The 14669-nt window shown below is 38.6% G+C and overlaps 1 protein-coding gene across 1 annotated transcript in view; it reads left to right on the forward strand.

Moving 5' to 3' along the window:
- The window catches only part of TRPC5 (transient receptor potential cation channel subfamily C member 5), a 274908-nt gene that overhangs the window by 181757 nt on the left and 78482 nt on the right, over positions 1-14669 (forward strand). The window contains exon 4 of the mRNA XM_006773297.2: positions 9696-10217. Within this exon, the coding sequence (XP_006773360.1) occupies positions 9696-10217 (522 nt within the window). The remainder of the gene's footprint in view (positions 1-9695; positions 10218-14669) is intronic.

The raw sequence follows: 14669 nt of genomic DNA on the forward strand, positions 1-14669 counted from the left end.
CAGCAGGGAGAGCCTAAACACAAAATTCTCCCAGGGTGCTTCCAGCAGTACAAATGAATAAAACATGTTTCCTGCCACATGTCAACAAAAATTCACTAAAAAGTATCAGAGGGACAAAAGAGACTTCTTCAAGCAAACAGTTTGCAAACTGGGATGATGCAGCCTCAGGTAAAAATAGAACAGTGCTCTGCAGAGACAAAGGAGAGGCCATCTTTAATGGAGGAAGTTTCTGCCCAGGTTCCCATCATGCAAATGAGGACTTGAAGTCTAAGCATGGATTGGTTGATGACAATTACAATCTGTGCAGTTCTAATTGGTCAGGGTGTATCACAGTCTATTGCTTAAGTGGTAGTATGGTGATGAGGGGACAAGAAACTTCCCTGCAGTAGTTGATTCAGAAAACATAAACAGACGGGGAGTTGAAAGTTCAGTCTATGATTCTCTCAAGAATGCAGAGTACATGAAGGGCCTCTGTCAGCAAAGAGCCGCTAAACTCTAGTTTTGAATCTAGGCCCAGTTAATCTCAGGTGTTATAGGCACCTCTCACTAACACCAGGGAGGTGTTACTGGACAACCCCCTGAGTCAGTGGGAGAAAGCTGTCCCCAACCTCAATCCTTGTCTTCTCATATAAATGAATTTATACAGAGACCCTGAGTGCATTGAGAAAAGCCAGTTTATTAAAGCAATTAAAGTATGCGCCTTTACTGAAAAAGCAAAGCAAGCAAGCAAACTTGTGCATCTGGCTTATGAAGCACAGACGGGCTCTCAAATAATCTGAAGAGCAAGTTGGGTGTGGGTCCAAGGTGTTATATACCCTCCTGTCTATAGGCTTCAAAATTCCTTTGCTGAATATTTTGGTACAAAATATTGATTGACTCTCAAGTTTCTTTTGTTTTACTTTGTTGTGGCCTTCCCAGAAATCACGAGAAGTGCCTGGCAACTTGATTTTGCCATGCCTTGAGACTGCTGGCTTCTCTGCTGAGAGTAAGCTGCTCTTTTCCCCTTTCCCCTTTCCTTCTCCTTTTCTGCATTCTCAACCAAAGGACTTGTATGCATGCATATAGGCCTAACCAATGGATACAGACAGCAGCGGGGTCAGGGTATGAGTGAGGGGTAGAGGGGCAATGGAGGGGATAAGCACACATATGCAATACCTTAATCAATAAAGGGAAAAAAGAAGAAGTGTTAAACACAGTTGAAAATTTTGGAACTCATAGAATTAAAAAGCTAGATAGTGGGGGTGGGGGGAGAATCACCTGTTAAAATTTACCTTTACATTCTGAAAACCAACTGAGCCTAATTTTTATCACCTAAGCTCTTCTAGACCTAAACTGGGACTCCCAATAATACCTATCAATTTTCATTGTATGGCAATGAATATACTTTTCAATTGTACGGATATAAACTACTAAAAGCAAATTAAGGGTCTCAACTCCTCTTTTTGTATGAAAGGCCCTCTTTATTCATTCTGATTTTGTTTTGTTGGTAGAATTGCTTCTAACAAAATCAGTGTCTACTAGAGAAATTAGAAAATAATAAATGTTTATTTGTATTGAATCTTATCATATAGTTCATATCAATCTGGTTATCCTGGCCCTTACATGGTCCTGTGCCCTGGTTGATCACCACGGTTTCTGCATCTGGATTTTCAGCCCTGATCAGAAACCTTTATCATGCTACCTGAACTCATACTAGTCAGATGATGAGCAGTGAAACCGAATACTCTAAATCAGGTTGGTAGCATCCTCTTCCAAGTAAAACAATATACAAGAGAAATTTAATTTAAAAATTACATGATGACATAAAAATAAACTAAGAATAATGCCTTTCCTAAAGAACTATTTGTACCAAGCACCACCATAGAGCTACCTGCAAAGCAAACTACACTCACACCAGCCGATCAGGGATCCATTACTCTATGCCAGTGATGGCGAACGTATGACACGCGTGTCAGAGGTGATACGCGAACTCATTTTTTGGTTGATTTTTTCTTTGTTAAATATATAAAATAAGTATCAAAAATATACATCTTTGTTTTACTATGGTTTCAAATTTCAAAAAATTTCTATATGTGACACGGCACCAGAGTTAAGTTAGGGTTTTTCAAAATGCTGACACGCTGAGCTCAAAAGGTTCGCCATCACTGCTCTATGCAGTGCTAGAGACACAATGACCATAACTTTACTTCTGGCATTTTTTCCACATCCATAATAACCCACGCCTTCTGATTTACTGATTTTTGAACTTGCTGCATCTGAACACAAATGGCTTTGACATAAGCTCAGATGGTACACCAAATCTTAATTCAGAAGGTTCTGTTTTTACCAGAGTCTGGGAAACATTATTTCCCATCTGATGCCAATGGCTGCTCCTGCCTCACTACTACTAGCCAGCTGATCTATAGGTAAGGCAGAGTGGGTGGCTGGTAATATGATGTGATTAGATGCAGGTGTTCTTCATTTCTGAGTAATACAGAAAAATGAAGTTTCTTTTCCAACAGTCCCTTGAATTGCTGAAAAGATTGAGCATTGATTTTATCTGCATGTTAGGGTAGAGAAGAGGAGGCCCAGCATGTGAAAATATTGCAATGTCACTAAATCCAGTCATAAAATAGGAGATTTATTTTGGCATGATACTGTGGCACCAGTTCTATGAGGAAGTAACAGTTGGGTTAGCCTATAACCAGACAGCATTGTGGATATGAATGAGGTAGCTCCTGATATGGGACTGTCCATTGGAAGGTTTAATTTCAGAAGTCTGTGATGAACTTAGGATGCCTGCCTAAGGGTTCATAAAAATTCCAGTTAGCAGATTGTGTCCAGTGATGAGGTTAATGGAAATGAATGTATCATTTGGGCCACTTGAGAACAATAACCTTGTAAAAGCTCTAGTCAGTCCTGAGAGTGGGGAAAGTGGAGCATCATCTATTCCTCTGGCAATGGAATTTAGCTGAAAATATGAAGAACTAACTCAAGCTCTCTGTTCACTGTACTGCCAGTGTTTTATATGATTAACTTAGAGCCCAGCAACTCTGTCCTGTGCTCATTAATCCAGAAGGATTCTAGAATATAGTGCTAGCTTTATAACAGGAAGTCCTAGGGTGATCCAGGAGCAAACTCATTAAGGCCTGAATACAAAGCCCCAGGGAGATGGAGGCAATGTATTCTTTAGTGGCTATGGCCCAAGTCATTGCAAATTTTAAAATTAAATCAAATTGGTTCATCGATCAGGTTTCTCTAGAAGCAGAATTGTAGATAATATGAACCAAGTGTAATTTCTTGATGTATTGATTTCCTTCCCTTTTCTCCAGCCCCCACCATACATTTTGAGAAAAATGCCTTTTCCAGTTTCCCTGAAAGTATAAACTCTGGCAACCTATGGCGTTAGCCATGTATTATTTTCTCATAGACTTAGCTCCTGTCTTTTGAAAAATTAAGAGACCCTATTTGATAAGAAATCAAGAATGGTTGTCCTAGCCGGTTTGGCTCAGTTGGATAGATCATCAGCCTGAAGGGTCCCAGGTTCAATTCCTGCCAAGGGCACATGCCCGGGATGTGGGCTTGATCCCCAGTAGGGGGCGTGCAGGAGGCAGCCAATCAATGATTCTCTGTTATCATTGATGTTTCTATCTCTCTCTCCCTCTTCCTTCCTCTCTGAAATCGATAAAGAAATATATATATATATATATTTAAAAAGAATTGTTTTGCGGGCTCCCAAATCTTGAGTAATGCTCCATAACATTTATCTGGGTTTAAGGAAGAATATTAGTTGATGAAATTTATTATTACTCAATAAAACCTGTAGCACATAATTATGATATCTATGAATATTAAATGTTATGATTGTAGATTTATTTATTGATATAATAAATCAAAAATTTGGTCTTTCACTAGTTGGGAGTGAGGCAGCATACTGGCTAACAGTACAGGCTTTGGAGCCAAACTGCCTGGGTTCAAGTTCTCTCACTCTACTTCCCAGACATGAGACCTTGGGCAAGGCACTTAGTTTTTCTATGGGTGAGTGTCCTCAGATTTAAACTGGGGATAATTACTATGTTTATACCATAGAAACAAAGGGAGGACTAAATGAGATACTATAGCCTGGTGCCTGGCATATGGAAAGTTCTCTATAATTAGTAGCTATTAATGTTATTTTTATCCTTGTTACAAAGGGTAATAATGGTAGCTATTGTTATATACATTATTGATTTTTATATATCAATTTTGACTTTTTAAAAACATCGGGCATGTATTGTGACATTATCCCCAGATAAGTTTTATCCATTTTTGTTCTTTCAATATAAATTATGTACACATTTTTTTTCTTTTTTAAAAGCAGAATTTTTAATGGGAAACCTAAGACCATTCAGTATAATTTTGGAGTTCAAAGAGAAATTAAAACTTGATAAGAAAATAATAAAATTGAATTTTCCACCTGACCTCAATCTGAACACAAATGGCTATTAAAGCATAATTTTTAAATGGTTAAATCATGATCTATATACAAATTCAAGTGAACACATGTCAAAATTTTTGTTTAACTCATTGATTAGTGAGGGAATGAGGAGATCAGGGGTCTATCACCTATAGCCTAAAAGTCAAATACAGCCTGTCACATGTTTTTGTAAATAAAATTTTATAAAGTACAGCCATACCCATTCATTTACATATTACCTATCGCTGTTTCCCTGCTACAATGGCAGGATTGTATTGTCCACAAATCGTAATATATTTACTATCTTATTTTTCAAATATATTTTTATTTATTTCAGAGAGGAAGGACGAGGGTAAGAGGGATAGAAACATCAATGATGAGAAAGAATCATTGATCGGCTGCCTACTGAATGACCAACACTGGAGATTGAGCCTGCAACCCAGGCATATTCTCTAATAGGAATCCAATGGTGACCTCCTGGTTCATGGGTCAATGCTCAACCACTGAGCCATGCCAGCCAAGTTACCATCTTACTTTTTACAACAAAAATTTTGTTGGCCCCTGATATAGGCCATCAAGAATGCTGAAAATTTTACAAATAGATGCACAGACAAGAAATATTTACATTATAATTAACAAAGCTATAAAATAACTCAAAGATGGTCAGATGATCAAAGGCACAGATAATCCAGAAAATATACCAGGCCTGGGCTATTAGGCCCATTATACGAACAGAAATTCAGACTAGAGATCCAGGGAGAATCTTGTTTTACAAACTAGGGCTAAGGTGGGGAAGAAGCTTGGATTCAAAAACTAACAGAACAAGGAGAGTGCCCTAATGCAAATCCCCAATGATTGAAATAAGGAATAAAGGAGGCTGAAGATGGCCAATTGAGTGTTTCCTACTTCAAGCCTCAGTTGCTTTGGAAATTGGGGCAGGACTGAGTCCTTGGGGTAGATCAGCAAGCCCAACTATGGGGAGGCTGGGGCAGGCAGAGACTGATCCCATCCATTGTCTTGGTTTCAACTATTATAGGCTAAAGACTCTCACATCCACATTTTTAGTCCTGAAATTTCCTTCGAGACTCATATTAGAGCTATACAATTTCCTAGTGCTGTCCCAATAGGTACTTGAAATTTAAAGTGTCCAAAATTGAACTTTTTAAAAACCCTAAACTTACTCTTCCTCCTATATTCACTATCTGTTGGTAACACCACAATCAACCAGACATGCAATCGAGAAACCTGATCTCCTTGATTTATTTCTCCTGGTGTATTGACACATCCAATACTACCTGACACACCCAATGAATGTTTTAAACCTATTATTTTCTGTGTATCTCTAGAATTACTGTTTAAGATCTCACCATCTCTTCATCTACACTAGTGATATATTTTAACTAGTCATATCCTTCTGAAACTCATCCAATGGTGTGCTGGCGCTGGCTTACACTAGCTGGTGAGAACTGCTTGTGTTTATCTCTTCCAAATTCTATGTTCCATGATGTTATATTGGTAACTTGAAATTGGCCACAATGGGAATATTTACACCACAGAAATTGCCAAACACTATAAATCAAGATTTTTTGTGTGTGGAAAGCTGCTTATTAAAAATTGGAAGCACATTTACCACTGCCAATTCACCACACTTTAGCTAAATTGATCTTTTTAAAACACTTGTTTAACTATGCACCTCTTCTGATTAAAATTCTTCAGCAGTTCACTGTCGCAAAAAATAACATTAAGTTCCTTAGCATGGCAAAGAAAGCTTTTGATAATTTGGCTCCTGCCTAAATGTCCAGCTTCCTCTCACATTCTTTTATTAGTCTCACAACTTATATGCTAACTCAAAGGTCACAAACTGGTTCACTCAAGCCTAAATTCCCTCATATATGTATTTTGTTGAGCCTGCACACTTTCTCTAACTTTTTTGAGGCAACATTTAAATCTTTAAAAATTCTGCCCCCAAATCTATATTTCTGATTTATCTTGGAAAATGGCAACACTTGGCCCTCATTTGTGCTTATGACAAGAATCTGAGCAGAAGATGCTCCTCTTGAAAAGGTATGTGCTCTACAGTTCACCAGTTCCTATAATTTACTCATTAAAATTATGCATGTGCCCCCAAACCTAGTCTTCAGCTCACACTGACTCAAATTGTAGGAGCCAGGTTTGTAAAGTAGAGTCAATTTCTTAATTTGATATTTGGATACTTAATTCCCTTTTGCAGAGTGCCTGCTGTATGTCTCGTAGTGTGCTGGACACTATGGGGGAAAACACAAACAGACTAAGACAGCTCTTCCTCCAAATAACTCACAACCCTAGTGAAGGAGCAAAAAAGATACATGCGACATAATTAGAGAACAACAAGATATTGGGTGTAACCTACTGCCCACAACAACTGGGTGGTCTGCAAGGGGTGGGATCAAGTTAAGACAAGGAGCTATTGAAGGATCCAGGGCTTACAATGACCCTTTTCTGGAAGAGCAATGAGGTAGACCATTCCATACAGGGATCCCACAAGGATGTACACACAGAAAGAATGACTGAATTAGATATGGCAACCTGTGAATGATAAGGCTGCCAGAAGAAGAAAAGGCAGTCTGGGTAGGAAGACATGGTTGGTCATTGTGGGCCAGTTTTCTTTTGAAAATTTTTCATCTTTGGTGTCATATACCCAGAAAGCTAAAAGGAGAATCAAAGACTCCTTGTTAAGTACTAAGTCAAAGACAATGGAATCGGTGGTTCCAAAAAGCATTTCATATTCTAGGCATAGACAGCAACCTTTCAGCTTTATGACACAAGTGGGGCTAAGCAATATTCACAAGTACTACTGTTTGTCTTGGACAGGCCTGGAAGCATTGATATAGAAAGAAGGAAAGAAGGAAATAAAAGAGTAGGAAAAACAGAAAGAGCATGGAAGTGGAGAGAAAGGGCAGGAAGAACACCGTGGTAGGAAGCAAACACATACCTCCAATCTAACCCAGGGAATCCTGTGCTACAAACTATTTTTTCTTCACCTCCCACTTCCTGCCTCTAAATCTTGACAGAGATTGAGGAATGCCCGTGCCCACTGATAACTGGCAGGTTCCCAGATGTAAACTTCTTTCTTCCTGGGCCAACTGTGATGCATTGTTCACTTAGCATCTCTCCCAACTCTAGGCTTTATGCTGGTTGTGGTATTTATTTTCATTACCAGGCCCACTCAGACCTACTTCTTCCTTAGCCTGTAGGCTTATGTTAATTGCTGAGATTATTCTATCCTGTGTCCAATTTACTTTATGAGCCAGTTGCTCACTTCCTGCTGTCTCATTTGTAGCTGCTCTCTATAAATGTTTAACAATGTTTACTTGCTGCTCAATCCAAGCCATTGATGACCAATGTGCAGCCAGCTCTCAACTATTCAGAGGCTGATGCAACCACTCCCTGAAGGAAACAGATTTCTTGTGTATTCCTCCCCCTCTTTCTCTTCCACCTTTTTCCTATTCCCTCCTTTCTGACCACTTCCCTGCTTGGGGATCTTCCATCCAAGGTGGAAAATAGGTAAAGATGATGAAAAACTATAACTCATCCTTTTGTCAGTTCTCCAGCAATTCTGGGTTTTTAAAAAATTTAAGAGTAAAAAGAAACTATAGATTAAAATAATATTTGTCTATTCTGCGAGAATCTCAATTATCCATGTTCTCCCCCAGTTACACTTGAGTTCCCAGCTCAATACATTTTGTATTGAGATCAATATTTCACTACTTTCTGGAATCCTACATATGCTTTGAATACTCAGCTCCACACCTCCATGAGGCCTTCTTGGATTATTCCAGTCCTCCTTATTATCTAGCACTAGATCCTGTTACACAGAGACTCTTTTGTGGGTCTAGTGAGCTGCCTAAGTTTTACTATTAGATTGCGAACAAACTGGGTCCCAATATACATTTACAGTTGAAAAGTTGTTTCTTTATTGACCAGTTTCTGCACTCACCCAGAGATGCTCCTAAATTCCCAAAGAACTCCATACCTTTCGCCTGTACCTGCTATTTACACCAAGCATCACATAATGGACATGGCAATTTTATCAAAAGTCCTTTTGTTATTGGTAGTCCCTCCCTAAGCCTGGAGGTCCTCATTTATAGACTACTTCTTCCTGACAATAACAGATTATCTCTACCTTGTTGGGACCTGCAGGAAGTTGTAAGGAACATTGGCTTTAGTCTTTGGTCCCCTGAAGTTCTATATATATATAGTATAGGTTGGTGCACAGTGCACTGGTGGGTCCCTCGGCCTGGCCTGCGGAGATCGGGCTGAAACCAGCAGTCCAACATCCCCCAAGGGGTCCTGGAATGCAAGAGGGCACTCTGAAAAGTTGCTGTCATTCGGCAGATCCTGGGTTGAGCATCTGCCCCCTGGTGGTCAGTGCACATTATAGCTACCAGCCGGTTGGCCAGTTGGCTGGTCAGCTGGTTGCTCAAGCTTTTATATATATAGATACAAAGTCAGTGCAATGATTTGAGGGTATCTTCACTTTAGCTACCAGGGCTTTAGTGACATGGTCTTTAAAATTACTGGTTGTCATTAGCCTTTCAATGAATAACCAAAGAACATATATGCATGCATATATGCATAGCCCATGGACACAGAATATACTGGGGTGAAGGCCTGGGGTGGGGTGAGGGCTTGGTAGAGGGGAGCAAAGGAGGGGAAGATGGAGGACATCTGTAACACTGTCAACAAGAAAAAATATTCCTGCAATCTCTGTTGCTCCTTTGGAAATGAACACAAACTACCATGTACTCCTACTCACCAAGTTTGTGATCTACCAAACTCCATTCCAGGAGGTCAGGAAAAATGTCCTTTACTTCTCTGTATCCCCATTGTGCCTTCGATAGAATTGGGCATATTGTGGTTGCATAATTTTAAGAGGGGAGATCTAAAGACATATTGCCTGAGTTTGAATCTTGGCTCTGCTACTAAAAGCTGTGTAATCCTAGGTATGTTTTTAACTTCTATGTGCCTCAGCTTATTCATTTAAGGGAAATATATATCCCAAAAGGTTGTTGTGGAATTAAATTAGTAAATAAATGTAAAGCATTTAGAACAGTGCTTGGCATACAATAAGCATTCCACAAATAGCCAATATGATAAGGAGTGGAATTGACAAAGGAATGTTAACTCCAATTCCCAAATCACTAATATTTGATAGGCCTTGTGCTCCCTCTTTCTCCAATACTAAATCCTGCTCTTATGCTTTTTGTTTTATTTTACCTAGGTTCCTACTCTGATGATGGACACCCAGTTCTCTGAGTTCACACCAGACATCACTCCCATAATGCTAGCTGCCCACACCAACAACTATGAAATCATCAAATTGCTTGTCCAAAAACGGGTCACTATTCCACGGCCTCACCAGATCCGCTGCAACTGTGTGGAGTGTGTGTCCAGTTCAGAGGTGGATAGCCTGCGCCACTCCCGCTCCCGTCTGAACATCTATAAAGCTCTGGCAAGCCCCTCACTCATTGCCTTATCAAGTGAGGACCCTATCCTAACTGCTTTCCGCCTGGGCTGGGAGCTCAAAGAACTCAGCAAGGTAGAAAATGAGTTCAAGGCTGAGTATGAGGAGCTCTCCCAACAGTGTAAGCTCTTTGCCAAAGACCTACTGGACCAAGCTCGGAGCTCCCGGGAATTGGAGATCATCCTCAACCATCGAGATGACCATAGTGAAGAACTTGACCCTCAGAAGTACCATGACTTGGCCAAGCTGAAGGTAGCAATCAAATACCACCAGAAAGAGGTAAGCTGAGTCCTTCTCTGTTTTCAGGGAAGCTTAATCCCTCCAGAGTCCAGAGTATGTAGAACAGAGTTAGCATTTTTCTACCACTAGCTCTTTAAGAAACAAATGGTTAGACAGGCTTAAGAAACAGACCCACTTATCCAAGGCACATACAGCCTCTGCATATTTTCTTTTTGGCCAGATAAGTAAGGAAAAATACTGATCACCTAGCTCTTTGATGGGAAATCACCTATCAGTTCAACAAATTATTATTTAGCTGTTCAGGATACAAAAACCAGATACTCTGTATTCATGGAGCTTACAAGCTTATGGTAGACATTAAGTAAATGATAACATTAGTGAATATATAATTACAAATCATTGTTAAGTGCTCTGAAGGATAATTTCTATGAGAAAACATAACAAAGGACCATGCCCTATATACTTGGATGTGGAGGGCAGTGATTACAAATGGCTCACTGTCTGGATGTTGGTAATTGTTGGCAAAACTAAGTCTTTGGAAGCCCCCTCAGCAAGAAGGCTGATACATGCATTTGAAATATGGAGTGTGTAATGCTGTGGAAAACAAGAGCAACCTCTCCTATGGTATGACCTTCTAACTTTTAGAGTTTACCTCCTTGAGGGAGGTCAGTTCAAGCAGAACACAGAATTAAAGGCTTTGTTTTCCACCTTGGCTGCATTTACAATCTAGCAGGTGCTATTCTATGCCATCAAATCAAACAATTTGGGGGCAGCATGGTACACTAGAAAAGGCAGGGACTTTAGAGCCAAAACAACTGAGGATGCATTTCCAACTCACCAGATCTATAACCTGAAGAAACTCAAATTTTCAGGACATTATTTTCTAATTTATAAGATGAAGATGACAATAGTTGCTCCACTTCATAGGACTATTATAGGAAATAAATTAGAAAGTGCTAGTGTGGCATAGGAAGTACATTAATGTCCATTTACATCTCTCTTCCAATGCTACCAGGAGGATGATTCAAACAGGTTGAACCAAGTAGTGGTTACCATCTGAAGGGGAACAGGCAGTGCCACCCTTTCATGGGTCCACCAAGCCCTGAGGCAAATCACATTGTATGCTCACTGGTCCCTTTATCTGACACAAGAAAAAAAATTCTATGCCTTTGAAATGAGGCAAAAATGAGTACCAGGGACAACCTTGAAGGGGATATAAAATGACAAAAGAGCAACATGAAGATCAAAAGACTGCATTGGGGGAGATAGTAAATGGATAGGCCCATCCAACTCTCCTTATCCTGTTTCTTGCCACTCATCACTTTAAGTTATTTCACTAGGCCTGAAGTTACTTAACCTCACTTTTCTCTTCCAAAAATGTGGAAAATAACAGGAACACTTACCACCCTGGAGAAATATAAAGTTTAAATAAAATAATACATAGTATACTTATGCACAATATTCAGCATACATTAGGCATTCAATAAATATTAGCTGCTATTATTATTCATTTTCATGGTGTATGGTCAGATTCTGTGTACTAAAATTGTAGGTAATAGATTATGGTCCATCCCCTCCCTTACTCCTTATTCCTTCCCACCACCCTACTGTTGATTTATAGTATCAGTTGTGTTAGTCTGTTATAAGGTCTAATTGATTTTTCTTCACTTTGTTATATTTGTATATTTCTATTAATGATGTATATTATATTTTCATTGTGTTTTTACTTTACATAAATTGTTCTAATACTGTGAGAAAAAAACCACAGGTATTTTTAGAACACAAATTGCTTCCAGGTAAAAAAATAGTTAATGGTCATACAAATGTAAAAAAAAAAAAAAATAGATACTACAGAATATAACTCGTTTGCATTCCTTACCTCACTAGGTAGCAGATAAAGTTCATAATTTAAGCCCCATCCCCCTGAAAATTGACAGAGCATTTATTTTCAAACAATTTCACTGCAATATTTCATCATTTTTGTATTAATAGATTATCTCCCAACTACTCTATCACTTGATCCCATCTGCTCATATAACCTTCATTTGACAATTTTAGTTACTTTTCCCTTTGGAAATAACTGTGATGAGTTCCTCACTCTCATGGGGATCTGCTTGGCATAGGACCATGGACTCACCCTTGGGTTCTACATTCACTGCCTTCCAACCCTCATTTCCCCCTCAGGTTTTAGTCGTTTACTTTCCTGAAACTTTGTTCCCTGTGTCTCTTATTTCAAATTTATCTTATTATTGTTATTACAGACTATCTCTATGTTGCTATATGTTCATACAATATGTTTCTCAGCTATCATTATACCGTCCTGGATGTAAGAAGGAATTATATTTCTTTTTGCTCACTTAATTAAGCACCAGAGATTCCAAAACTGTTTTCAGGGTCCATTTGCTATATACATTCAAATGGAGGAAAAAGTAATTTGTTTTATTGTAGTAAAATATGCATAACATAGAATTTATCATTTTAACCATTTTTAAGTTTACAGGTCAATGGCATTAAGTTTATTCATGTTGTTGGGCAACCATCACAACTAGGATTCATTTTTTTGAAGATGCACAAGTTTTTGGGTGTCCACTTTTCTTTCAAATGTGAACCCATACAATTAGAACTTTACGTTTTACAGACTACATTATTTTTAATCCATAACACTTACAAAGTATCACCTTTTAACTATTCAAATTTATGGATATTAAGCAGTAATACAAAAGCAATCCAAAAAGCACTGTATGCAAAAATCAACAATTTCAGGCCTGGTGGTATTCACTCATCATTGTGAATCAAATCAATGAGAACTCTGTAATATAATAGACTGATCTGTTTCAGTCAGAGCACATCAAACTCCAACTCAAATACAGCAAAAAGAGTGAGTGACTTTCAACTTCAATGTCAGTAAATTCATGGGAAATAATATACTTTCACGGTAATCTCAAAATGGCCCAAAGTTTAATCCCATGGCCAGAGACTTCAGAATTCTTTTAGGCTTTATATATGTAGCTCCAAATTTTCCAATGGAGTTAAATATATAAACAATGGCTATAGATCAATTTTAGTTTATTTTATCTTCAAACTTGGGCAAACTTGAAAAATCAGATATACCTTAAGGTTTGTACTTCAAAGACACTTCTTCCAGACAGTAAAACATGATTTATACTCATCAAAATCTATGAATCTCTTCTAAATTGTGACTTCACTTCCACTAAAGAATTCTATAATCCTTCCCAATCTCGGAAATAGTTTTTTAAATATCTGTGGTTCCACTGAGTCTCAATTGGCTGTACAATTAACCCGTGAACAATGTGGAGGTTAGGGGCATTAATACCACCCCCCCACACACACACACACAGTTGAAAATCCACCTATAACTTTTGACTCCCCCAAAACTTCATTACTAATAGCCTACTGTTGACCAGAACAAAAATGTCAATTAACACATACTTTGTACAGGTATTATATACTATATTCTTATAATAAAATAAGCTAGAGAAAAGAAACTTCTATTAAGAAAATCATAAAGAAAAGAAAATACGTTTACAGTATTATACGTAGTTAGTTTTTTTCATAATCTTTATTGTTGAAAGTATTACATATATCCACTTTTTCCTCCTATTGACCCCTTATAGCCACCCACCCTGACCCAGGCCTCCATCACTCTATTGTCTATGTCCATGGATTATGTATATATACATACAAATTCTTTGGTTGCTCTCTTCCAACCCACCCCCACCTTCCCTCTGAGATTCGACAGTCTGTTCCATACTTCTATGTCTCTAGATTCAGAGACGTATTTAGAATTTTTTTAAAAAATCCATATAGAACTGGACCTTGACAGTTCGAACATTTTGTTCAAGAACCAATTGCAATCTCTAATTGCTCTTTATTCAGTCCACATGTCTAGTTTAAGACTAAATACTCTCACCTTGAACATATCACCAATGTTCTTATTTTAAGGGTGTTTTTGTAATTTCAAGTATAGTGTATTTGGATGAGAAACACAATCCTGTGAGCTACTGGTGTTCTAATAATTCAGGTGTTTGTCAGCACTTCATTCTCAGAAGTCCTAAATCTGAGGAAGCAGACTAAGTCTGTTAAATAAATATCCACAATCTAGTCTTTTAAAAAGTGAAACATACAGAGAAAACAAGATGGCGGCATAGGTAAATACCTGAAATTGCTGCCTCACACAACCTCTTCAAAAATACAACTAAAGACAAAACGGACATAATCCAGAACCACAGGAAGGCTGGCTGAGTGGAAATTCTACAACTAGAAGTAAAGAGAAAAGCACACTGAGACTCAGAGAAGGTGCAGAAGTAAAGTGAAGAGGTACTGAGGCGCGTGCCGGAAAGGGCTGGCAACTGAGAACGCGGTTGTCTTTTTCAATTGGGAGGGAGACACATGCTCCTAACTGCTCTGAACTCCAGTTCCGGGTGAGTCTCTGGGGACCAAGACTCATACGGGGAGAAACTACACTGTCTG

The sequence above is a fragment of the Myotis davidii genome, unplaced genomic scaffold (assembly GCF_000327345.1).
Source record: "Myotis davidii unplaced genomic scaffold, ASM32734v1 scaffold1567, whole genome shotgun sequence".
NCBI classification, from domain to species: Eukaryota; Metazoa; Chordata; class Mammalia; order Chiroptera; family Vespertilionidae; genus Myotis; species Myotis davidii.